Source organism: Drosophila serrata, unplaced genomic scaffold (genome assembly GCF_035046125.1).
Source record: "Drosophila serrata isolate PLE 108 unplaced genomic scaffold, ASM3504612v1 contig_272, whole genome shotgun sequence".
In the NCBI taxonomy this organism is placed as follows: Eukaryota; Metazoa; Arthropoda; class Insecta; order Diptera; family Drosophilidae; genus Drosophila; species Drosophila serrata.
The window spans coordinates 11927719-11954687 of NW_028257170.1; the positions used below are offsets into that span (position 1 = coordinate 11927719).

Below are 26969 nucleotides of genomic sequence, written 5' to 3' on the forward strand. Positions count from 1 at the left end.
TAAGAAAAATACATGCCAACATCTTCTTAAATACATATGTACATACATATATATAGTATTTTCGGGATATAAAATCAAAGTGCTTGAAGTTCAATATACCCCGTGAGTATGCTATAACGGGGCACCCTCGAACTATTTAGTATGCAAGGCAAGTCCTTCAACTCTCGGCACTCAACCCTTTGTCCTGAGTGCTCATTTTTGCACTTGATTTTTGTCATAATTGTTCTATGCGCTGCACAATTGAATTTTTATTTGGCGGCAAACGATCGCGGGGACAGAGCAAGTTGAAAATGTGATTGGCCCTTCATTGCTTCATTGCCTTGTGGCCACAAAAAGAAGGTCATAAAAACGTAACGGAATAAAAAAAAATAAATGAAAAAAAAACCTCAAATCTTAATGTAATTATCTGGGCAACAAAAAAAAAAACAAGAGTTTGTAAGGGAAGGATGCCTCAAGATTATTAACACAAAAGAGGGCCGCAATGGTCGTCATAAGCGTAAAATTATTGCCATCCCCCGGACTTCGTCACCACGCTTTTTACCATAAAAAGGAGAAAAAATGAAATTTCATGTCTGCTCACTTTGCACCCTCCTAGTAATAAGCTACTTTTGCATCTTGCCTATTGCTCTTTATTTTATCATTTTCTGGGCTTGTATTTCTCTCCCCCAAAATACTTTTATATCGTTTATTTTTTTTGGTTGCCAAATCCCTTTAATAAACGAAAATTGTGTGCATTACATATGGGAGAGTGTCAGTGTCAGTGCAGGCTAAGCTCTAATAAATTTACGATCGGAATTTGGCAAGAAGTTCCTGTTAAAGAAATGGTTTTCATCAAAGCGAACTAATATATGGGGATTATGGATTTATCGATTGGCAATAGGAAAGCGAATTTATATTATATAAATAAAATACATTCGAAATTTAAATATCAATTAAAGAATAATCCTAAAAGTGATGCTTTCCCCTTCAAGACAAGTTTTCTCAATGTTAATTTGGGAAGTAAAATATTCATTTTATAATTTTTTGACAGTTTTTGAAATTTTGGTTAAGGGCCTCTTATCCATTTGTATATATTATTTACATTTAATTCTTATTTATTATTTTCTTTGTAATTCTATAATGGTATTTTTTAACAAGACAACTAATATTAAGAAGATGCCCTTAATCTCTATCCTGTCCGAAGAATTAAGTAAATGATGCCAAAAGTTTGAAAAAATGTGCCGCTGTCCAATCAGTGAACTACTTTCTGAAAAGTGACAGCTCTTCCACCATATTTTCGCGATTCTCCCTGCCAGTGTCAGAGCAGCTTTTTAATTAAAATATAAAAACGAAGGGAACGTGCCGCGGTCGTTAGGCAATAAACTTGGACACCGCGCATCCTGCCAAGGACAATTACCAGGCGGAAAATGTCGCAACATTTTCGCCCCTTATCGCAGCCTCGGCACTTTAGGCCAAGGAATTCCGAGCCGCGGCATAAAGGAAAACGAATTAACGACATTGTAATGCTTATCTGAGAGAAAAGGTCCTTTGCGGAGAGCACAAGGCGTATCCTTTTCCGTCCCGATCTCCGAAACATATTTTCCGTGGAATCTTAGGTAGGACCTTCAAAAAAGAAAAAAAAGGAGAAAATCTTGATTTTTAATGTTAACGCTTTATTTAATTATGTGCAGACGAGACAACTTGAAGTTTGCTAATAAAATGCTTAAGGAGTGCCGTTTCTGCTTTCCCTCATTTTCCATGAGCAATAAAACCAACAAAAAATGGGCTAAAAACTCCAGTTTTTTCAGCTACTTTCGCTCTCGGTTTACTTTTTTTTTTAATAAAGACTTCAACAGATGGGCGGCGATAAAAAGGCAAAGATTATGGGCAGACTACAAAGGAGAAGCTCGTGGAAGGTCCAGTGTCGTGTGGCTTTTGACACCCCGAAAAAATACAAAAAAAAGAAGCCACAGTTTCAGCATTTTCCCCCATTCTTTTCACATTCAAATTGGGTTCGGACAAAAGGCCAGACGCATAAGATTTAGTTTTAAGCGTTAACACTTGACCCAAGGACAAGGGGTTGGAGACGAGGGTCCTGCTGTGAGAGTTGCTTACTTTTTATGGCTTTAAAGATAAGCGTTTATGTCTTATTCGTTTTTCTTAATGCGCAAACTTTTAATTAGCTGGTAAAGAGATTCTCCCACTCGCCATTTTCCGACAAACAAATTCGACACCTGATGTAAGCGATACAAATAAAAATCAAATACAAATCGAATTGCTGTTATTGGCCATCCAACCCCTGTTTCTTTATTTATTTTCTTACCCCATGGGATACTTAGCCTACTTATGCGCATCATTTGCCTTGTCACCTGTTGTTCCTGGAGCTGATTTTAATCTTTAAAATCAATATGCCAGGCGACAGGCCAAGTCTGTGGAGAAGCACAAGGACTGGGGACGCAGCGTCTCCGGGTGTTAACTGTGACATCCTTGACAGGTGTGGGAGTGGGCGGAACCTGCTCGTCCTGAGCTTGACTCCTGAATGTCTGCCCAAGGCGCCTGCAGGCAGCAGACAGTCGGGCAAATTGAAATGGTTTAGATTACATCTGACTTTTATAAGCGGATATTGGGCGTGGTATAGCTGGAAAGTGCCAGTTGTCGATATGGAAAGTGGGGGTAATCAGACTCGACAATAATTGTAAACATGTAACACTTTAAGGTCTGAGGTAATTTTTCATACCATAAATCTCGAAAGTTTTAAAAAACCCTAAAATGTCTCCCAAAGTATGCTATGATGTTTTGTTGGTACCAATTTCGCTGTAGTATAATTGTAGAAGCTTTAAACGGACTCAATCCTTGGTTATTTCTATAGAACATATATACTTGTTAAAGATGTCAAGAGTGTTCTTTCGGATTCAGTCATAGTCCTCGCTAAGACAATGATTTATATAATGAGAACATCAATCAAATGGAACCCAAAAATATGATATTTCATACATATCTTTTATAACAAGCCCAATAAGGTATATGTTTATTTATTCATTTGAGTAAACTCATTAATAATTGATAATAGAATATGATTTCGTTTTTATTTTGTACATTTCTAGGCCTTGTTATACAGGCATTATAACAATGTATGTTATTTCAGACTTCCCAAAAGAAACTTAACCGAAAAAATTAGCTTTAAAATATTGAGCCACAACATGAGCTCTTGTCCGAAGATCTACATGGACAGAATGGTCCCCTTAATAATGTCAATGCTCTCTCGCATTTGGCTTTCAGTGATGACCAGAGGTGGGGCGAATCGGATGATGTCCCCGTGGGTTGGCTTCGCCAGGAGACCGTTCTCCTTGAGCTTCAGGCACACCTGCCAGGCATCGTATTCTGGAAAGAAGTTCAAGGATCAGCAAGGCACATTATTCGGACTCTGTAAGTACTTACTCTGATTAATGACAATGGCGTTGAGAAGTCCTTTTCCGCGAACTACGGAAACCACTTCCTTGGGAAGACCTGACAGCTCCTTGCGCAGCAACGCACCCATTTTATAGGCATTCTCCGCCAGTTTCTCCTCCTGTAGCACCTCCAGAGCGGCCATGGCCACCCGGCAGCCCAAGGGATTGCCACCATAGGTTGATCCGTGCTCGCCGGGCTTAATGCAGAGCATAACTTGGTCATTGCAGAGGACCGCAGACACGGGATACATGCCTCCGGACAAGGCTTTGCCCAGGATCAGAATATCTGGTTGGACCTCTTCGTAATTTACCGCCAGCATTTTTCCTGTTCTTGCCAATCCCGTCTGCACCTCATCGGCAATCCAGAGAACATTGTGCTTGGAGCACAGCTCCCGGACTTTCTTCAGATAGCCATCGCTGGGCACCACCACACCGGCCTCACCCTGAATGGGTTCCACCATAAAGGCGCACACATTGGGATCCTTGAGCGCCTCCTCCAGCGCAGTAACATTATCGTAATCAATCAGTTCGAAGCCTGGCATGAAGGGTCCAAATCCTTCATAGCTGCTGGGGTCATTAGAGGCGGAAACGGCGGACAGAGTGCGGCCCCAGAAGTTGTTCCGGGCGAAGATGATCTTGGCCTGGTTCTTGGGAATGCCCTTTTGCAGATATCCCCATTTGCGGGCCAATTTACAGGCAGTTTCTCCACCCTCGACACCGGTGTTCATGGGCAGGACCTTGTCGTATCCAAAGAGCTTCGTGACATACTCCTCGTATTCTCCAAGGACATCCGAATAGAAGGCACTGAAAAGATTAATGTATTATATTTTAAGATTATCTTAAATAAATACACAAGTATAAACAAGAAAACAAGACATTTATCGTTGTTTAACTCCATAGTTAGTGGTAAGTTTCAATACAATAAAAGATAAAAAGAAGAAAGAACTTAATTTAATATATTCCCACATTATAACAGACATCGTCCTAACCCAACAGAATACTATCTATAATTATTTCCAAAAATATTCATACATATAACTCTTTCCTGTTTATAACTTGGGCTTATTTGGGTTATCATACAGGGTTCTATATAAAGAATTCGCAACGAACAATAACAAGCTATCGATCTCCGATTATCAACAAACTTAAGTGACTTTATAACCCCATTCAACCTCACAATCTGGACCTGGCAACCCAAGGGAAACCAAATAAAACCGGCAAAGAGAATGTCACCTCCGTTGAGAGCTCGAGTGCAATAGAATAATTCAATAAATTTAATTCTGACAGACAAGTGAGAATTTCTATATATGTTTGTGTATGTACTTGGGGCTGATAAGATTTCAGAATAATCCGTGGGGGGTTATCGCCGTCCACGGAATATACATACATATATATATTTGTTAAAAATAAAGCAGCTTGGGTAGTAAACAAAAGCATATTTTTTCCAATTATAGAGGCTAGGAAATTTGTCAATCACATGACATTTTTGAAATCTATTTACTTGATTTCTAAAGGTTTTTATTAGTCTGGAAATTTAGTTTAAATGTAGATTTTAAATGCCTCCAGAAATGTAGTTTTCATGTACTTAATCAAATCCAGACACAATAAAAAAGAAACACCCTCGACATTCGCTATCAAATACTTAATTAGCTTTAGGACCAACAATTATTGAGTTTAATTTTTCAGTTGACAACAGAAGGAGAATATAGGAAACACTGTGTCAGCACTTGAGCTTGAGTAAACAAAAAGTTTCCAAAACAACACAACTATAAAGATTAGCATGGACTTTTAGACTCTAAAATTAGACAAGTTTATTTATGTAAAGATAGGAACAATCAATTGCTTGTTTTAATTAGAATTAAATCAAAGTACTGTAAATATCACAAATATTCCATTTCTAAAATATTTAAATTTTTTTTTTCTATACAAAACTACCTTGGTTCCATGAAGAACCATAAGTCCACCCCAAAAAATATTAATATATATCAGTCTGATAAAGCTTCTTGGTGCTAAGAGATAAGCTCTCGAGGGGGCACGTCTTGGTTCTCTAAACAAATTTTGATTGTTTCTGTTTCACTTACCGGGATGTCAAGGCCAACTTGGAGGCCTGCTCGGTTAGGGCCTTGACGATTTTCGGATGGCAGTGTCCCTGGTTAACAGCCGAATAGGCACTCAAGTAGTCGAAGTAGCGTTTACCCTCGACGTCCCAGACGAAGGCGCCCTCGCCCTTGGTCAGGGCCACTGGCAGGGGGTGGTAGTTGTGGGCGCCGTACTTGTTTTCACGGGCGTAGACGGCCTCCGAGAGGGGTCCGGCGGATGCGGTTGATTCCTGGGCAGCTGCCTTCTGGGCCAAGCAGCTCAGGCGGGTGGCGATGCCGCGGGTTGATAGCTTCGAGAACATGGTATTACTTAAGATCCCTCGGATTCTGACACTTCCACTTGTGGATCGATGCTCACTGAAAGTCCGCTGGCCGGGGGCGGCAGCTTTTTATACCCTGGATCGGGGGGCGTTAGCTATGGAGAGCCGCGTACCCCCATGGAGCTTGCTCTCTCTTTCCGGCTCTCTTACTATACGTATTCTGTTTGTGTACTCTCTGTTGCCTTATCGCATTACATGAGAACAACCCGTACTTACATGCAATTATTTATAAGTTTTCATATGATACTTGGCGAATTTGAGTAATGGCAGCTTATGATACATATTTATGCTTGTAATCAGCTAAAAACTTTCCACTGCTCAAGTGATAGGGCTTGGCGAAGCTTTTTGTGCAGAAATAAATTACAAATGAAAGCTCCGTTTGTCCAGAATTTGATAATCGATTGGCTCAAGTGATATTAATAAGCTGAAAAGACGATTTTTAATTAATTTATTCCAACACAAAATAACTTCAATTGTCTACTAATTTAGGAAGCTGTATGTTGTTATAAAAGCATTTGATCGCGTGTAGTATCAAAAACGTTTGGCCGTCTTGGGTGATGTCGGGAGCCTTTATCTTTAAATATAGATAGTCCTTTTTGGTAAAGAATTTGTATATTAACAAAAAATAATATATATCAAAGGTTATTGTCCATCAAAGAAACCGAATTATTACAACAACACACATGTTTCAACCCCATGAGCTGAAATTCAACAACAACAAATCTTCGATTTATCATATTTCTATACATATTGAATTGTACATTGAGTCAGAGGATATATTAATTTAAATTTAGGAAAAATGACTACATTTTAAAAATTTTCTGCTAGTATGTATAATATAATTTAATGCATTTAATATAATAAAAATGGGTGTTTTCGACTTTAGCAACATTTGCCTTCATGTGGGTGTTGCGCAACATGTTTCTAGCAACTTTCAACTTTTCTGCCTTCCGATCTGTTAAGTTAAATATTTTTATAAATTTCAGCATCAATTAGGAATTCCCTGATAATTATTTTAAAATCCCACAATGCTGCTAGTACCTAAATCCTAAAATTGAGACATTTTTATAGCCTCGCCCAATTTTAACGCACTTTGTGTATGAGAAAGGAATAAGAATAAATACCTCACCTTGAGTATTTCAATTATTTCCACAAACAACACATGTTTCTAGAACTTATTTTCATATATTTATTTGATTTTTCATAAATAATTTATGGGCTTAAGAATTTACAACTAATTTTTGCTTAGAGATGATAATTCTCATTTACCGTATGTTTTATCCATTAAACATTTAACAATTATAGCACGTTCAGGGAAATTACGAATAGATACATACTGTTAAATTAAGTACATACATCATATACACATATATGTATTTATATGACAGATGAGAAGGCAACACAAAAATTGCACTAAATGTGGTTTTACATTAAAAAAAGACACAAAAAAACAAAACGAATTCCATTTAAAATGAAAGCATATGAAATCTACATACATGTCAAGTTTTTACAAGGCAAAAACAGTGACCTCTCATTAGTTCTCTTTATTTAAGCGGGCGGGTAGCCTACTTTTGGGGATGCCCGATTAAACATCAATTTGCTCGTCGCGCTTCATTAGCTACCACAAATACAATATTTTATTAATTAATTTTAATAAATTCACGCTTTGATTGCAATTATCAATTCGACCGACGACCCTCGCATGTCCCCAGTTACTCCATGGCCTGGGACACGCTCTGCTGGGGCGACTGGGCGGGCGACAAGCTGCGCGGCGTTGCCGTGGCGGCCACCGCCTCACCGGCGACATTCGACCCGCCTCCTCCTCCGTTCCCGGCTGCCCGCTGCTGCTGACTTTGGGCCTGGCTCAGGAGCTCCTTGTTCAGGCGGTAGCTGCTCATGACATTGGCACAACTCTGGTGGAAGTAGAAGTTGCGGCCGCGCAGGAACGCATCCGTGTTGAGATCCTTTATGCCTGTCTTGGGGGGTGATAGAAGAGAAGATAATCAAGATTAGGATTGCTGTTACTGGGTCCCACCTTCGAAAGGAGATTGTGCATATTAAGCTAGTAGCAAATATAGGAAGGGAAAGATAAAGTTACGGGGGTTTGACAAGGGGGGAAATCTTAGATCGTGCTGGACTTTGGTAAAATTGAGAACTGAAGCAAACTGAGAAATTACCTTACAAATGAAACATTTGTTTTCATCGTCCGGTTTTAAATCCGAACTAATCCCCACCTTTGTGTCCAATTGCGTTAATCCTGGCACGCCCATTGATGACAACTGCGACAGGCTGTTCTCCATGCTCTCCACATATTTCGATGTCGGATTGTTGTTGTTGCTGCTACTGTTGTTATTATTATTGTTGTTGTTGTTGTTGTTGCTGCTGCTGCTGTGGGAGATGTCCATAGGTCCTGGCTCGGTGCTGCTCACCTGCGGCTCCGAACGGGGTCTCTCATCCACGGGTGAGATGTTCTCCAAGGACCTGCAAAGAGAGAGATTTTCAATATATATTTATAAAAAGCAGCACACGAAGATTTAATTTAGCCATGCCGTTTATTTAGTCCGTCCTTCGTTTCGTAAAAAAACGTAAATCTAAGACTATGTAAGCGATTTTTGTAACAACATTCTTATCATCTGCACCAATATGAAGTTATTTTTTACGATTACGTGTAGTATAGATTAAAAAAATAATATATATTTGTGTAAACGTTCTTTATTAAAAACAACAAATTCAATTGGTTGCAAGTTATTAGATAGTGAAGATGCAACTGTATACTATTTCCATATCTGTCACACTTAAGAATTGGAAAAGTTATATATGTATGTATATGTCTCTCGAATGACTAGTATATTTTCGATTTAAATATGGATGACCAACTGACCTGCTGCTTCCCACATTCTGCTCCTCCTGCCGACGTTGAATTTTGCTGTAATTGAGTTTGCTTGGCACCTTCACGGTGTCGTCGTCGTCCACAATCACATCCTCATCGCTATCATTTTGACACGAGGCCGTGTCCATCATTAGGTCCTTGTTGTTGCCACCTCCACCCGTGCCGCTGTTGGTGTTGTTGTTGCTGTTGGTGCTGCTGTTGTTGTCGTTAACGCCCACGCCACAGGAATCGGCGTTGTAGTAGTGATGTGTGGTGGATGACAGCTCGCTGACGGTTTTCACTGAGGGTTTAAATGAGTAAGGGAGCGTAATTAGCATAGGGCTGTGCACTTGAAGAAATAAGGAATACAAAATGAATCCAAAGAAATGTATATCGATTTTCATTTCTTCTGGATTTTCTATTCTCAATTATAAACAAGTAAACCAAAATATTTTGATCTCTGTTTTTGATTATATTTAATATTTAACGGACAACGGAAATTTCTCTGAGTGTATGAGCTTGGAATAAGGACTCACCACTGATATGTGCCTGGGGTGGTGCGTTGACCTCGCCCGCCCAACTGCTGCTGCTGGCCGTTGTCACATTGGTGCTCACATCCTGCTCGTCGGCATGCGGATCCTTCTGATTGATCACACAGGCCGTCCGGTAAAGGATCCCATCCAGCTTCCCCGGCTGGGCGTTGCTGTTGTGCATGCTGGAGGGGGGAAGAGCGCCCGAGGGTCCTGATCCTGGTCCAGGTAGCTCAGAACCCGAGTCGGGCACATCGTCATTGCAGCTCTCCACATCAACTGTCTCGATCTCCTCTTGAGATTTGGCATCGTCCTGAAAGGGGAAATGATTTAAAAATAGTTATTTACATATTTTCCACTTTACTATTTACCTTATTTCTTTTAAAAAGCAAAATATCTTTCTTCCAACTCACCTCTGGCGGTATTTTCCCCGTCTCCAGGGCGTACTTCCTCTTACAGATCGGGCAGCTGCTGCAGTAGAGGCTCTCCATCATGTACATCTCGCCGTACTTGCGCTTTCGCACTTTGAGTCTCAGGCGGTTCTGGCGATTGTTTCGTATCCTTTGGAAGGTCTGAAAGGCATTATAACACCATTATATCAAGAGTGATGTAGTCCTGTAAAGGAGACCCACCTCCCAGCGGTTGTGACTGGTGCGAATGGCATTCTCCTGCGCCGGACATGGCGGGGCGAACATGTAGGTGGCCTGCAGATTGGCCCGCTCGAATCCCGCACTCAGCTTGAACAGCCTGTCCAGCTCGGTGAGGAAGTGCGTGTGCCACTCCTCGGCGCTTAGCTTCAGCCCGCATATGGGGCACATCTCCGGGATGGCTCCGCCGGCGGCTGCCGCCTGGAGTCCGCTCACCAAGCTCAGTCCACCAGGAACCGCGCGCAGACCCGCCATGCTCAGGCTAGCCAGGGCCGCATGGTGAGCGGCATGGTGGTGCGACAGCGGGTGCGGGTGGGCCATGTGGTGGTGCGTCGTCACCGCCGTGGGAGTGGGAGGCGCTCCCACGTGGTGGCCGTGGTGGTGACCGTGGGCGTGGGCATGAGGATGTGGGTGGGCCAGCGGGTGCGGATGCGAGTGGGCGTGCGTGTGGGGGTGGTGGTGCGGCGAGGAGGCGGCCAGGTGGCTGGCCATCGAGACGGCCACACTGCTGGGCGCCGTACTGATGGCCGGATTGCTGGTGGAGCAGGAGGAGGACGAGGAGCTGGACGCCGACGAGGAGGTGGCCAGTGCTTGGAGCCCCTTCCCCGCGTTGTGCAGATCTGTGGGTGGCAGGAGAAAAGAGCGGCAAAGTCGGTGAATTCAAGTCCAGTCCGCAATCATCAATCAATCTGCGAGGCAATAAAATTTTAAACGCCGCCTTGATTTTGTTACACTCAAAATAAAGTCTAAGAATAACTTCAAGTATATCCTTAACATTTAAAGTATATTTTGATTTTCGTAGAATCACAACTAATCCAAGAGTCTGAGGAAAAGAAATCTACTCCTCTTATTTATTTATTTGTTTATTACTTTTTTCTCAACTCTTAGTACTTTTCTCTATGTGCACCTGCCTAATTTATTCCTGTCTCATAAATTTTCCAAGCATTTTCTAATTGCCTCTTTCCTCCTTTCCACACGATGGGGAAATTAATTGGTGCTCGTAATTCTATGGAGCGAGTCTGAGTCTGAATCTGAATGTGAAACAGCGGCAAGCCTCCGAATCCTCCGCTGCAGGAATCCTGATGTCAGAAACACGTCGACCCCACGAAATTCGGAAGCCACGGGAGAAAAAAAGAGGATGCCGGCAACCACAATAAATACAAACCGATTGTAACAAACCGACCAAACAAAATATGTCCGCCGTTGTGCACGTGACTGTGATCCGGCAATTAAAATAATATTACAATAAATATTTCGCAATATTGTCGCAACTGGCCAACTACTGGCGGAACATGTACTTATATCCTTCTAAATTATTTCCAACAAAATATGTCGGTTAACCGCTCCCATCAGCAACACTCGAATGGTTGTGTTTTATACATACATAAATGAAAAGAGATATATCAGAGTCGTGACTTTGGTTTAAATTAGCTTAGTAGCCTGTCGGACACTTGTTCCACCTTTCACTTTCGCTATTAAATCGTTTATAAGTTACAAAAAACATTAAACAAAAAACAGAAAGTATAAATAAATAAGGTATAATGAAACCTACAAGTCAAATCTATTTTCCTTTAATATAGATTTTGTCTATTATTGGCATACGGTCATATTTAGAACCCTTAAGAACCATTAATAGCAATACAAACGATGCTCAATAAAGGCAATCACACTTTTATATTTGTAAAATAGTTAAATAGAACATTTCTCATATTGATTTTTTTTTTTACATTCATTAAACTCTTCCTTTTTGAAAAATGATTTAATAAATATATTTTGAGTATAAGTGAGCTCCCTCAAATTTTGGGACAAAACTCCAGAATTGCCTTTTATGGCACGTGCTGAACGATGCCATTCCCGAAACTGGGCGTTTCATATATCGTTGTATATGAAATATGACTTTGACTTTTGGGCTGTGCTTTTTCCTATGGATATAGATGCCATTAATATTACAGAAATTAATATGAAAATTCCAAGTGTGCATTCAATATTATACATCATCGGAGTAACAACCGCAGCGGAGTGGGAAACAATAATAGGACTCGTCATAACAATGGCAAACAATGCAATCAAAGCGATTGGCAACACTTGCGGATCCTTGGAGCGAACAAATCATAAAATAAGCCGAAAAAGTGTGTCCAAAAAAGCGACAATAAATGAGCAAACATTATGGTAACACCCGGGGGTGGATGCGCCTTTTAATTGCCTCTGGAAGAGTTGGAAACGATGTCGTGGATGAGTAATTAGCCCTGGAGTGGCGGACGTCTTCGTGCGTCGAACACACCGGCCTGAAAGGATGTGCGGTCGGCATGACTTTGTAGTCAAGTGGTTCTGGGAACGGGGTGGATGTAACATTTCAATAAGCCTGCTTCAGTGGAGTATCCTTGTGCCATTTAAAACACTCACGGCATGCTTGCACCCTTTGCCAGGACATTTGGCATGCCCTTTTGACTTTTTACCGCATCTTGCCGCCGAGAAGGGGTTAAGATGAGAGCTGCTGCTTTCTTTCCTTCTGCTTTACCTAGTTAGTTTAACCCGTTGGTGTAGAGGTCTGGCTCGCCCTTGCAGTAGCAGCTAATTAAAAGTGTATTATTTATCGGAATTAATTTATGGGCTCATGTCTATCCACGACTACTGGCATATAATCTAAAAGTTAAACACAAATCCACATGTTGAAACAGGGTGGTGGATTGCAGGGGGAAAATCTGGTTTTCCGGCTTAAGTTGAAAAGCAAATAATGGGCAAAAGTTAAATAAAGAGTTGTCTGTCTCAGTGTGTTACACAGGGGCGGCGTACAGAGGGATTGTTTTGAGATTGTGCAAGTTATTGATTCATTGAAAACTAAACCAATTTGCAAATGCTATTTATGTGTTTAAGTAACATATAACTATCCGAAATACTAATGAGAGACTTAAAACTCTAAAAAACGTGTTTGAGGCTACATTTCTTTTCATAATTTTAGAAACCTTTGTAATAGTTTCTAAAGCCTGCTATAACTTAGTTTATAAAAAACTGTTTAAGTTGTTCATTTTCGTTTATTTTCAAAATGTATATTCTATCCCCTTAACTCCGTCTATGCCATTTGCTCTATATACCTAACTCCACCTTGCCCATTTGTTTTGTTCATTTGCATTCATATTTATCATTTTCATATGCTGCCCGATTTTTGTCATAAGGCGCTTAACTCGAACAGCTTAGCGCCGGAGACCAATTAGCAACGCATTTGTAGCCAAATTGGTTTAGCCTATTTTCCGGAATTGCCTGAACCGAATGTTAAAGCCGGAACAACCCTCAGGTAAATATGTGAAATTTAAGCAAAATTGTCTAAAGTCGAGAAAACTAATAAAGGCAAAGTGAAGTGAAGTGAAGTGGAGTTGGAGTTGGAGTTTGATTCAGAGTTGGAGGCGGTCCTGTCGCTGTCCTTACGCCTGCCAGTCAAAGTTAACCTACTGAAGCGTTAAAATTGCTCAGCAAAAGTAAAATTGAAACAAATACGCCCGGCGATTTTTATCAGTCGATGGGAAAATGTGAGGGAAACTCCCAGCTCGCAGTTTCTGCTTTTATCGCAAACATGCAAATTTTGTTGTTGGATGTAAATTGGCAAAATAAATAAATGTGGTGCGCAACCCTACTTACGTCTCAAATCCCTGGGATCCTGAGAATTATTACTGCGCGGACTTTCACCCTTTTCAACGGCGTCGTAATCCTGTGATCCCTCCATGGATTCGTGGGATGTGCACGTGGGACTGGCCGAATCCGTCCGAAAGGATTCGCTGCCGTTGAACAGATTCTGTCGAAATCGTTAGATCCCATTATGACAAGTGTCAATCTTGCTCCGATTATCAGCTCACCACCGCTCCCGTGCTCCCAACTCACCTGATCCAGCGATATGCCGATGTACTTGGGCGGCGAGAAGGCCGACGGCAGCGAGAAGTTGGACAGCACCGACGGCTTCCCCAGCGGAGACCGGTCGCTGGCGAAGTAGCCGCCGGGACCAGCTCCAGCGGCCGCCGCCGCCGCCGCCGCTCCGTTGGCCACCAGCATCCCGTGGTTGAGCAGCAGATGCGGGTTGAAGTAGTTGCCGACTAGTGACATGTTGTGGAGATCTTTGGCGTCAGGTAACTGCAAGAGGCGGAAATCGAAAGGGATTACCTACAGGAACCATTTGGAAGAGAGTGTTGAAAAGGTTGTAGAATTTTGATAACACAGATAAAAGTCAATAAAACCCAAGCCACAATTTTAGCATATTAACTATTAAGTCTTCTTTTCTAAGTTTTATAGTTGTTTCACATAAAGATATGTTATAGGTTGCCTTTTTGATTTATTGGGGGGAGAATATTAATATATTTCAGTATAAATATTCATTAATTTCTATCAAATTGTCACAGAATAGATTATACTAAGACATAACGAATCTTTAGAAAACTTACGAATTCATACGTAATGAGATTCTTTCATACCTTTCACTACAGAAAATGTTTGATCACTTGCAAACATCCATTTTCTGCAACAATCCTATTTTGCTCAAATTAATACCTAATATATGAGCACAGCTGAACAAAATAATCAAAGGTTAACTTAAAATGTAAATTTAAAATTGATAGAAATATGAAAACATTGAACCTGGCTTTGAAACAAGAACTCCATGTGGAAGATGTAAAATTCTCTTGTTTGCCAGGGTTGTGTTGAATTTAATTCACGTAACCAACCTATATTTAAGATAAGGATAATAGGAGAGGATCGGGAAGCCCCTTCTAACACTTCCTCTGATCAATAAGGGAACATTTAAAACCAAATCAACTTGCTCCTTTCTCCAATATTAATCTTAGATTATATTAAATACCTTATGGTGTAAATTTCTCTTCAGTAACAAGAATTATCTGAAGGCATAACAAAACCATTAAAGCCGCCTAATTGTTATGACACGTAACCAAAACCATCGCCATTAGAAGCTAAGCGAGCGTTAAATTTAAGCGTTAAATATGCGCATTGCTCAAGTCTAAGCAATGGAACCCACGAGAAATTATGTGTGCTACATGACTTGGCGTTAAAATTAGCCAATTGGGGAAGGTGGAAGGGGCCTGAACACGGAAAAGATTCCCGGATAAGCAACATATGGTTTGGCGAGATTCTGCGGAAGTGCAGGGAAAATGTTGGAAAACCTAATCCATTTCCCGCGGGACGAGTCGAGAGACGCCCGAAAGTGTGCTCCAGTATTTGCATCGATTTAATCGAAAACAAGCTCATACAAATTATGCACAGAAATTTGTAATTTACGACAAATAAATGTTAAATTGAGAGATTTTAGAATTACGATATCGAGAGTGCCATAAACTGTGTCAATTCCGAAGGGTGGTCGGGGCAAGCTTACTTCCAATGGGGTGTAAAATAACGAGAAAAATGCTCACTTTCTCCGACCCAAACTCGCACATAAAGACTTTCGCAAATGATATGGGTGAAATGGGGAGGGTGCCCTGGTGGGGGATGGGGAGATAAGCCCACAGAACGTTGAGCGTCAGAACAAATTGAGGCTGACGAGTGTTAAGCGACGCTTGGGACCCAGACAAGATACGAGTACGACATAAGCGGCGACATGTGTGACAAGTATTAAGTAACCCTCACCCACAGCCACATCCCCACCCACACCGTCGATCCATTCCATACCCTAAACATGCCAAGTTTCCTATGTGCAAATTTACATACAAATTTGTCTGCCCAGGAAAATATTTTTACTGCTAACAAGCGAAAAGTGTGAGAAAATAGGAGAAAAAATGCTCATTTTGTAAGCTATCCTATTTAAAATATAATTTATGTATTATATTAGAAATGGAATCGTTTAAAAATATCTACTTTAATGATATTTTTGTCGAAAAGTCATACAACAAATAATTCCAAAACTTAGCATTATTCTTTAAGGAAAATATAATATAAATATAAATATTTTTAGTTTACTTTCTGTTCTTCTAAAAGGTATTTAATATAGCCCAAAACAACAATAAGCATACACACTTATAGGGAAATAACAATAATTTTTCGCTTCTTAATGTAACATTTTTCAAATCAAATTCCACCTAAATTATTCTCCATAATACAAATGAAAGATCCCACCACCTTTGAAAGATTCTTAGTAACAGAACATTGTTAATTTCTCGTGTAATCCTGGTCACTCGATGGACCAAAGCCGAGTCCAATAAATTATGGCTTATCAAGAGAAATTAGCACCTTAATTTGGGGACGAGATGTTGAAGCATATGTTGCCGTATCAGATTCAAATATTCCCCCATCGCATCATCCCCAAGCTCATTAGGTGTGAATTTTGGACAGTCATAGGGGTGATCTGGGGGGGAAATTGCAACCACATGAGTTGCACTTTGTCTAAGTCTGCAGTTTGGTCAGCAGCTGTTTGGGGGAGGCCTCCGACGGATTAACGTAGCCCCCAACAGAAGTGGTCAACCACTTGGCACTCCCATTCCCAATGACTTTTTAATGCAATACGTGTTGAAGAATTTTCAGCAAGGATTTCGCTTATTGATTTATGCTCGTTAATCAGTGTGAAGCAGTAATACACTGATAGAAATATAGCATATATACAAGTTATAAATTCAATGAACCTATTAATCTAAAAATTATTTGTAACTAAATGTAAGTTTGGTAAACATTATAGTGCTTGAAGAATCTCATAACTTTAAATTTAATGTTATCTAGGTCCTATAAGACCTAATTGTTTTTACTTATTAATAAGCATGTAACAAGATATACAAAAAAAATAAAAAACATATGTATAAAACAAATAACATTACCTAAAAGTGAAACTTATAGTTACAAATAAGACCTAAGCAATTTTTAAAATGTATCAATCAACCGATATTCAAGTAGAGTAAAGTAAGTAAAGTTCTGAAACAACCGAGCAACAAAGAAGCTATAATCTGTAAGATAATGCCAGTTTATCTTTTACATCTTTCACATCTGCTTTAATTTATAAAAACGAAACAAAATAAATATGATGCAAAGGAATGTAGTCTCCAAGATTCAATTAAATTTAGGCTTATAATTAAATCAGCATACAAACAATTATATTTCAATTAAATAATATAGTAATAGAGTAACAACAAGTACGTCGAAGAAGTACTTAAATTATATTTTCAGTGCAGTAGCAGGTGCTTTTTCCACCCCCCTTTGGGTGGCAGTATGCTATGCAACCTCCTCCTCCTCCCTTTGTTTGCTTTTCTATTAGAGCCGGGCGGGTGATTTGTTATCCCAAATTGTAACATTCCTTATCCAGGCAGAGGGGATGACTGGGCTCAGATTTGCATAAATTCGTTCTGTTTGCTTTTAACACTTGAATTATTGGTGTTCGGTGAGCCCGCCCCTCGGGATTCTCGTGCTTGCTCGGTGCATCGCTCAGCTGCATGGGGCAGGCAGCAACAACAATAACAGCTTAATTACAACAACACGATAACGAGTGGCAAATAGCAATTGTCTACATACAATTGCCAATTTCGCTTAACTTGGCCATAAAGCACGGCAAAGCGACAACGGGCAGACACAAGGCAAAGCAAACAACTCGGCCTCCTCAACACACCACAAATAAATCTCAATTTGTGGCACTAACACGGAGTAAACGAGGCTGAAACCGAACTCAAGCTCCGCAACTGGACAAGCTGGTAATACTAAAAACGTTTACCAATTGCCAATTTTCGCAAACTAAATGTTTATGGCGGGCCTCAACCAGTTTGTCTTTGGTTTTTTTCCTTTACTTTCGTCGCTCCGACCTGAGCGAAGTGGTGGTGCGGGAAATTGCAATGAAGCTCAATAGTATAGCATACATTTGGCCGCTTTCTAAGTTAAAAAATAGGAAGGGAAGCTATAGAAAGGCTTGGCACTTCTAATCATAATACTTACAGGGATTATATTTTCTTTCTAGTATAAAAACAGGTAGGGGTTTCACTTTGGTTATCAAAACTGATTTAAAACTGTGCTCAAATTTGAAATGTATGTAGGAAATTTGATTAATATAGGTATTTTCTTTAAGTAATAAAAATATATTTTCGAAAATTAGTATTTGAGAGATATGCTTTAAACTAAAACTTAAAATACCTCGAATTTGATGGGATGAGCAGAAGGGCAAGACCGAATAGGTACTAAGTACTATGAAGATCGTTTCAAAAATAATTAAATTTTCCGAAGTCAGACTTATTTCTTATACTTTATGTACATATGTATGCATGTTTATACAGTTTGTAACATATTAAAGAGGGAATATAGTATGAAGAATTAAATATATTTAAGTACATATATTCAAATAGCAGTTTAGATGTTTCCCCTGGCACTTCGTATAAATTAGAGTTTGGATAAACTTTAATTTGGTTTAATACCAATCGAATTTTACCAAATTGACTGAATAGATGAATTTAAGTAAGATTATATTGTTTATTATTAATTATACTTTCCAACTCAATTGTCAATTGTGTGATTTTGTTCATTGCTTTCAGTTTAAGAATTATAGTACTATTAGGCTAATAATAAAGTGAAAATGGAGTGAAAGTACTCAAAAAGTACCTAAAAAATGTAGTACCTTAAGATATATACTGGAACAAGTTCGTGTGCTAGTCCTTTTCTTTCTCAAGTGGCATACCACAAGAACAGTCTCAGTGACTATTTGGTTAGAATAATATGCACCCAACGAGTGAAACTTGTTAAACGCCTCGATGCCTTCCCCCATTCTCTAGTCGGCTCCTTGATAAATTGCTATAAATTAAATTAGGCTCAGTCACAGAGCCCACACAAAGTCGCATATGCACACACAACTCACCTACACATACTTTGTGGTAATAAGTGGCAGAAAAAAGAATTATTTTTCATATGTCGGCCCGCCCCAGTCCCATAATTTTCGGTCGCCCTAACACGGCTCTGCCATTTTTTCCGAAGGGGTCGTCAGTCTGTTTACCTATTGTTGTTGTTCCTGGTGCTGCTGCTGTTGTGGTTACAAAATTGTTATGGTGCCCGGTGGTTTTTACCCTCTGCTGCTTTTGACCCACCCAGACAGGTTGGGGGTTAAAGTGGTACAAGACCAGGGCCACATTAAACCATTTGACATTGCATTTAATATGCTTGCTTGGCTTGTTTTTATTAATTTTTATTGCTTGCGCTATGCTTGGCTATGAATGCCTTCATAAATAATGGTAGATAAGAGGATGGAGGGGCTGCGTTTCAAGCTAGGTAGTTTTTGTTGCAGGAAGTTAAGAGTGACGGAATCTGCTAAGAAATTTGCAAGAACTTTTCATTTATATTACCCCCACAACTAAGTGTGTAAAGTTGGATTGAAATTCAAGCTGCCTACTAGTTTTTAATAATTTTAATAAAGAGTATAAAGACATTTATAAAACAAATTACTTGCTTTCATAAAGTATTTATCACTGGTCCATAGTGATTTTTGTCAATTTTTTATATATTGCTTGTATATAAATAATTCTAAAATCGAAATCAGTTGATAGTTTCTAAAAAATTAGTACTATAACAAGTTTTTTCCAAATACAACTCATTTGCCATTTACATTTATATTGTTTTAAAGGAGGAAAAAATAAAAAGTGGACGAGTCTATTTTAAAATCTATAATTGTTTGTGGTCTAATTTATTTTTGATTTATCAGAATCCTATTAATGTCTATATATTCAATAAAGTTTCCTTTAGATTCTCTAAGATAATACTTCATGGTAAATTTGCTTGATGCTATTAATAATAGTTAAACTTTTTGAAATTCCGTATATAACTTTGCGGAATCCTTCAAAGTCCGAACCCAAATCGCTTTTAAAGGCGGAGGACATATTGTTGTCATGTTTAACATATCTTAACGCTACTCAATGCTATGCAGGGGCAGAGATATAATTTCAATTCCGACTCCATCTCCAGTTGGAATAACCAGTTTCACTGGGAAGGAGCGCACTGTTCGAACATCATCAGCGCTCGAGTTCTTCATCATTTGTAGCATCAGCGTCAAGATCATTGCTCATGTTTACAATGATGACAGCAGCGGAATAAGCAGGAGCTGACGAGGAATCGTCTCAGGAGCTGAGTTCTATGCTTATCGCATGGAGGCTTCTCTGTGGGATCGGGCCAACAGTTAGCGGTGGCTGCCGTTTCCATCAGGGTCGAGTTGAAGTTCGGAATTGAAGCTATCATAAATCTGTTCGTCGCAAAAATCTACACACAATGGGGCGTTTGCAAACGCATTCGTTGATCGGAATGCGACGACGGACTCTCTGAATCTGCCTCTTGACTGACTGCGAATTGGGAATGCGAGCGTGATGCGAGTAATATCTCCTTCAGCTTTATATTAAATATCGGATGTACGGATGTAAGTTAAACGAAAACGTGACTTTATGCCTGCTGGATAACATTAAATTTGAAAGTTTCAAAAAATCATTTCAAAATATATTTTAAACCCAACCAAAAGCCATAAGTTACAAAAAATTATGATTAAATTTTAACCTAAGAAGTTCCCTAAGATAGAGTAATATAAATATATTAATCATACATTTCCCAATATAATATGATCTTGAAGATACACATAGATTTGGAAAATATACAGTCGTTGACAGCTATTTATTTGATCTTCTACCTTTGATTTGTTCTCTTTTTAGTGCACATAAAAAAATAGTTCCCTTTGTCGAAATATATGCAGCATTTATGCATTATGGATGGGTCTATAACAGAACAAAATTAAATTTCAGGCATTATCATATTTTTAATTAGCTATCGACTGCTGTATATATAAATGAAATATGAAATAGAAATTGAATTGAATCAATAATAATATCTGAATTGAAAAAGAGATATAAATTGGAACTAATTTAAAATTTATACCGAACTCTGCAGTTTTTTCATAACCATACTTATGTACATATATAGGCTTCACACCTTCACTACTAATGAAATCTCAAAATGTCCTTAATTTACTGCGCGATCACCCGTCACGGTGTCATCTCTAGTCACATCTCCCAACTGGAAGTTCACTTGGAAGTTCTGGTTGGATTTGTTGTTTTACAATGCAGCATTGTCTTGGATGCTGTTGGTTTCGGGCCGAGTCTTACTTTCGCCCCTGAGTCTGCGGGAAGCGAGCAGTGTGCTGATTTATGGCATCTTTCGGCATTTCGGCTACCGGCCCCTGGCTTTATGATTTGTCATAAATATGTCCCCGCCGCCCGATCGGCCTGCGTTTCCAATCAGCTCGGTGGCTCGCGGCCCGTTTTTGCCCGCTTCGATTTTACTTACTCTCGATGGAAACGGACGTTGTCCACGCAGAGCCTCATGCAGACCGGAAGCCGCTTCCGAGAGAACAACGAGCGCTTGAGATGGCAAATGGCTGCTGCCAAATGCGTTGCTTTCCATCTGCAGCTCGTTTTCGCTTTGTTTTGGTTTTGCTTTGAACTATTTTGGCACTAGGGGGCACTCATAACCTCACATTCGCTTGTGTTTCAGTATTGGCACATGCAAAGATCACTCGATATCCTGAATTGGCGGCTGGGAGGAAGTGTATTTTGTCGCGTCGGCAAAACGGTAGTTCGCTCGGATCAGCTGACTCGCTCGCTCGTTCGCTCTTTCTCGCTCGTTCGACACAAGGCACCCGCACGTACGCGCTGCAAAAATCCAACTGAGGCTGCGGCAGCCAGGCTGCCTGCGAAACCAGTTGCCGTTAGTCCGTGCTTCCTCTTCTCTCGCTCTGCCACTGCGCAGGCGGCGCTGGGGAACGCCGCCTCGCGGCCTCTGATTGGCCAGCGCTACAACTGGTTTGGCTGCACACCAGCCATCCCGCTCTCTCGCTCACGCCACCCATACCCCGGACGCATTGCGGAGTACTTTCACATTATGTTCACCTCCTTGGCTGGCGCGGCCTTCTGTTTTTGCCCGCTGCATTATTATTCCAAAATGGTTGCATGTTTGTCTGTTGGCCATTGTACGCCTGTTTGTCTGCCAGCACCTGGGACTGGGACTGGGACTGGCACTAGCACTGGTACTTCCCCGGATTTCCCCCGTCTCCCCTCTGGGCCTACAACAACAACTTCTGACATTTTGTGTAAATAAACCGTATGAGAAAGATTTTTACTTTTGGCTTTGGTATTTTGCTGTTGTTTTTTAGCCTTGTTGGTCGGTCGGACACTGTCCTGGACAAAAGTATCTTGGAAGTAGTCCCTCTCCATCTTTTTTGCCTGCGTTGCTGGGTTTTTGCACACCGGACACTTAATATAGCGCATTACCGTGGTATATATCAGGCGACAAATGGGGAAAATTATTTTAAGCGGTACAAAATTGCTTTTTTGATAGAATTCTGATTTGAAATGCAAGTGGGAGTTAAGTGGGAATCCCCCGTTTCGTTATTGAAGTGCAAGGGGAAGTTCATAATATACACGATGATAAATTATACATTTTTTTCAAGCTACTAGATATTGTAACAAACTTAATTTATCAGAAAGATTAACTTAATTTCACTCGATTTTTAAACACATGAAACTTTTAAAAAATATAAACAATTGAATCTAATTATTGAGCTACCACTTTTGAAGGAAGTATAGAAAAAACTTGCAAAATAAAATGAAATGCGATTACGAATTTTCTTACTCAGGATCAAATTAAATTAAATTGGAGAAAATTAGTCAATTTAAACCACTGTAAACTGACCAAACAACTACCTACAAACTGAAATAGTTGTGTCACACACAATATTACTTCAACAACAGAACAACAACATCGCAAAAGGCTGCATACAACAACCACTGCGCACAGTGGACACTATAAAAAGCCGAACCCATCTGCGTGCTGCTTTTTATTTCGTCTCCGTTGCCTTGTTGTGATTTCCAATGTGCCAGACTAACTAAATAAAGTATTTTCCTTGCAATTACTTGCGATGAGATTCGCTAAAAAAATGCACAAACCTTTCTGACATGTTTATGGGGCCCTGTCCGTCAAAACGAGGCAGTTGACACCATTGGAGGACTCCCCTCTCCTTTAATTGGTGGCTAGTAAATTTTCCTTTTACCATCTTTGGGCCGGCCGATCTTCTCGGGAAGATTTTTTCTAATTTTTTGCTCATTAAATTTACATTTTAAGAATTCCTGTACGGACAGAGAAGTTTGCACTTTATAATTTCCAGCAGCTTGCCTTTTGGTTTATTATCCATCTCTGTTCGTGAGAGGGAGACCAACATAAGGAAGGTGGGCGTGGGAGGGAGACCTCTATAGTGCACAGAGAAAAAGATAAACATTTAAATAATAATTCTTATTTTATACTTGTGATGATTTAAAAGGGTGTCTTGCGTAGGGCTTATTTAATAAATAAATAATTTAAATAAACCTTCTTAACAAAACAAGATATATGTTTTTAGCACCGAGTCCTACTTTCGACAGTTAATTCTACTCCATATTACTTCTGTACCATATTACTTCACCGTTCCTCGAAAAACATATATGTATGTATATCTGCTTGAATTATTGTACATATTTCAGAGCATCTTAAATTTAAACTAAATATTTTATATATAAAATTCCATAGAAATGTAAACTTGAGTTGCTTCCGATATAGAACTCGATTTCTGATCAATTATAGAGATATATTTTCTCTATATGTGGAAGAGATAGAGGGAGTCCTCCGCAGTGGTGACTGGGAGCGAGCGGGAGAGTGAGCTGCTGGGTGCCAGAGTGAGACAGTTTGGAGGGAAGTTCGGGAGTTCGGGAGTTCGGAGCGCATGCGCCGACGTTGGCGGTAGCCTACATTATGTGTCTAATTCTTGTACATAGAGTGGAGTGTCCTGTTTGAGCCGCATCCCTCTCTCCCCGACGCAGAGGTAACTAAGTCTTCCTTCGACTGGCGACTGGTGACTGGCGAGTGGTAACTGGTAACTGGTGACTGGTAACTGGGAGCATCGTAACTGGTAACTGGCAACCGAGGCAACTGGCAACTGGCAACTGGGAAGAGCGTAGGACGAGTGCCATGTACAGGACTTGTACTGCATTTCGGGCTGGCAGTAGATTTTTCATTTTATTTATGTGCTGCCTTGGCGCTGCTGATTGCCTTTACTTATTTCTCTGTCGTATTCTTCGCTTTGTCAGTTTGTCAGCTTCCCGGCTACAAAATTAAATACTTGTCTCTGGTCCGATTTCCTTTTGTTATCTTTCGGCTGTGTGGGTGCGGCTCTATATATAACCAACTGTCGTCAGTCTTGGCCACCTCCGGCTCCACCTCCTCCACGGCATCCTCCTCTGGCTAGTATGTATGTATGTACTTTGGGCTGACAACTAATTTATGTAGTGGCCGAAAGCAGCTGCTACAACTTTAGCTCTGCTGCTCAGTTCTTTAATAATCTTGCCTTTTTTTATTTTGGCAAACAATTTCGTATAATTTAGTGGGGCTAGGTGGCGTGATAAAGTCCTCTATAAGTGGGTTGTTCATGAGCCCCAAAAATTAAATATTAATTGGTGAAAATATTTTTGTACTACATTGTTTGATTAGACTACGGCGAAGACTATTTTAAGGTTGGTACATTTAGTGGGGTTAGAAATATTTCAAATTATTGCAAACTATCCAAATGTTTAACCTTTAAAAGCAGAATTCCATAGACACGGAATAAACATTAGGTTTAAAAATATACTTGACAGTCTTTGCTGTATTTAATTAACATTCTAGATTTGTTTATATTTGCACAGATTAAATTAGCATTTTTCTTTATATATATGTATATGTTCACTCTGTGAGTACGTAGACCATCGAATGTCAAGTTTAACGCTTCAGACACCTTCGTGATCTTTGGAATAAAGTCCTATTTAAAAAAAACAACAAAACTACGGAATAATATCTTTACTAATATTTACATTATTATAACTTGGTTTAGTACTTAAATGTCTTGGTTAAGTGAAATATAATCTTCTATACTCTAAATTTATTTAAAGAAACCTCAATTGTAAGTGTATTAAAAATTTAACATATTTAAGCAGTTACTTTTTCTTCAATAATGAAAAAGTAGAACGTTTCAGAGTTTTTATAAATACTAGACTATATTTAAATATTTATATTTAAAACTTAAATTTTAAACTGTGAGTCAGAATAAGCAGGACATGTTAGGTAAAATAAATAATCAAATTGCTTTGAAATATTTTCGTATAGAGTTGGATAGTCTTTTTGATTTATCTCACCTAGGTGGTAATCCTCTATAGATCTACATCCAGAACTACCTAATCCGTAAAACTTATCGCTATCCCACCCCCAGCACCTGCTGTTTCAGGAAAAGTCCGGGTAACGCCTCTGAATTAATTGAAACCGCAGTGCAAGTGCCAAAACCGTTTGACTGTCAAATCTGCCAGGACCAATCCCTCGACAAAAAACGGTAAAAAAAAAAACACCAGTAAAGTTAGAAGAAAAAAAACACAGATGCGACCAACATAAAAAGGTGATAAAGAGGAGCGGGGATTCCGAAGGCAATCCCCTCGCAAATCCCAGACAAATGTGCTGGCGAAAGAGAATAAAATTTCACCAATACTTTGTACATTTCCCATGTAAATATGAATGGAAATGAATTACAAGCGAAATAAATGTACGAAAAAATTGCATGAAACAAAGCGAAACCGTAAAAAACCTAGGACCACAAGCCGTAGAGTGGGTGTGAAGGGGGAAAAGCGGAGGGTTTACATGGCTTTTGGTTCGGGTTCTGTTTTTTTTTTACTTTGCTGGGACTGGGTGTGGGGCATTCTGATTTTTTTTTGTGGCTTTCGGTAGCACACAGTCGCAATGTTGACATGTTCCAAATGCAATTTTAACAGGATTTGCAAGGACACATTTGCACAAAGTGACAGAAAAACGCAGCGCAGCAACAACAAAGTCAACTTTGTCAACCCCATACCCCTGCACAGAGAGAAATTTGGTCGAAGATATATGTTCTAAAGTTATATTTATATTTATTTGTAACAGATAACTATCAATGTTTATCTACAAAAAAAAAAAAAAGACAAAGATATAATAGAAGATCCTAAAATCAGTAAATTGTAAGTCATCTCGAATTGTGAGCGTTGAGAAAACAGAAAACAATCTAAGTGACTGAAGATGTGTAAAAATGTACGTTTTAAAAATAATCAAATTTTTAATGTAATTAAATAAAATGAACCAAACTCTAAACTAAACTAAAAAATATCTTGATAATAATTATACTCAACTTTCTTTGATTATTTTAACAGATTTTTATGACTTACTCTTAGCAAGACCTGTATAATTTATATGAGTTTTGTAAATTATATTAAATCTATTCCTCTCTTTTTCCAATATATGTATTTCTCTCAGTGCGCAGGGTGATGTGCGTGGCTGGCATAACTTGCGGCTTAAAGGGATCAACTTGTCATGTTTTTGTCGTCGGCATTGATTTTCCACTTTCCACGACCTGCGACCCAACCAGACCAGCACCCACCCCCGGGCTTCTGTCCCGCTCCCTGCTCTCCTGAACGGCTTGGGTCATCTGTTGTGATGTGGTCTTAACGCTTCATCAATATGCTTTTCCCGACGTCGCTAATTTTGCGCTTTAGTCAACCTCTGAGCCCAATACGTGTGGCAGATTTATGTCTCATCTATGCGGACTTTTGTCCACCGCGCGGCAGAAAACAAGTGGACATCGGGCATCCTGTGGCATCCTCCTGGCAACCCGAATGTGTGTGTGCCTGTGGGTGTGTTTAGTGTTAATCCGTCAATGATAAGCTCAATTTGTTGTGGTCACTCCAGTGACAATGGGGCATTGGCCGACCCCAGACCCAGTATTTGTGGGTGCTTTTGGCCGGGGATGCGAAAAGACCATTAAAGTTGTATTAGAGTCGGTTCGAGATGGGACTTTTATCATGGTTTCTAAGGACAAACCTCGTGATCAAAGATTGTTGTATAATTCAAGGATTAATTTTCCAAGTTTTCTTTGTATATTTATCTAGGGTGCTCCTAAAACTATTAGGGTTTAAGAAATCCTTATAGTTTATTATAGTATTCAATGAAATTTTTGAGATACCCAATTGAAAGTTTCCTTTTATGATGTACCATAGTGAAAACTTATTATCGACC

The 26969-nt window shown here is 39.6% G+C and overlaps 2 protein-coding genes across 10 annotated transcripts; both read right to left on the reverse strand.

The window, feature by feature from the left end:
* Positions 1 to 2976: 2976 nt before the first annotated feature.
* On the reverse strand, positions 2977 to 6084 carry Oat (Ornithine aminotransferase precursor). Its single transcript, XM_020960360.2, has 3 exons — positions 5510 to 6084; positions 3418 to 4232; positions 2977 to 3360 (listed from the first exon to the last, which is right to left on the reverse strand). Exons 1-3 carry the CDS (start codon positions 5827 to 5829, stop codon positions 3200 to 3202), a joined length of 1296 nt encoding a protein of 431 aa, XP_020816019.2. The 5' UTR covers positions 5830 to 6084; the 3' UTR covers positions 2977 to 3199.
* Positions 6085 to 7022: 938 nt separating this feature from the next.
* On the reverse strand, positions 7023 to 23296 carry tey (teyrha-meyrha). 9 transcript variants are annotated; one of them, XM_086834517.1, is made up of 10 exons: positions 23174 to 23296; positions 22820 to 23119; positions 13767 to 14012; positions 13527 to 13680; positions 9879 to 10513; positions 9660 to 9818; positions 9253 to 9559; positions 8729 to 9017; positions 8025 to 8328; positions 7023 to 7823 (listed from the first exon to the last, which is right to left on the reverse strand). In XM_086834517.1, the coding sequence occupies exons 3-10, from the start codon at positions 13983 to 13985 to the stop codon at positions 7560 to 7562; spliced, it is 2331 nt and encodes a 776-aa protein (XP_086690643.1). In that variant the 5' UTR covers positions 13986 to 14012; positions 22820 to 23119; positions 23174 to 23296; the 3' UTR covers positions 7023 to 7559. The 9 variants fall into 9 exon arrangements, with proteins under 9 accessions (XP_086690643.1, XP_086690644.1, XP_086690645.1 ...); XM_086834518.1 differs by having other exon boundaries at positions 13767 to 14042; XM_086834519.1 differs by having other exon boundaries at positions 23238 to 23295.
* Positions 23297 to 26969: the final 3673 nt, after the last annotated feature.

What these genes read in the sequence shown, in the direction of transcription:
- Oat (XM_020960360.2), bottom strand. Translation starts at nt 5,829, where the DNA reads ATGTTCTCGAAGCTATCAACCCGCGGCATCGCCACCCGCCTGAGCTGC. An exon ending in AAGTTGGCCTTGACATCCCG is followed by an intron (nt 4,233 to 5,509) that starts GTAAGTGAAACA and finishes TAATCTTTTCAG; the next exon opens with TGCCTTCTATTCGGATGTCC. An exon ending in CGCCATTGTCATTAATCAGA is followed by an intron (nt 3,361 to 3,417) that starts GTAAGTACTTAC and finishes ACTTCTTTCCAG; the next exon opens with AATACGATGCCTGGCAGGTG.
- tey (XM_020960423.2), bottom strand. Translation starts at nt 21,278, where the DNA reads ATGGAAAGCAACGCATTTGGCAGCAGCCATTTGCCATCTCAAGCGCTC. An exon ending in GGATCCCAGGGATTTGAGAC is followed by an intron (nt 10,514 to 13,526) that starts GTAAGTAGGGTT and finishes TGCCACCCACAG; the next exon opens with ATCTGCACAACGCGGGGAAG. An exon ending in CCAGTCACAACCGCTGGGAG is followed by an intron (nt 9,819 to 9,878) that starts GTGGGTCTCCTT and finishes AATGCCTTTCAG; the next exon opens with ACCTTCCAAAGGATACGAAA.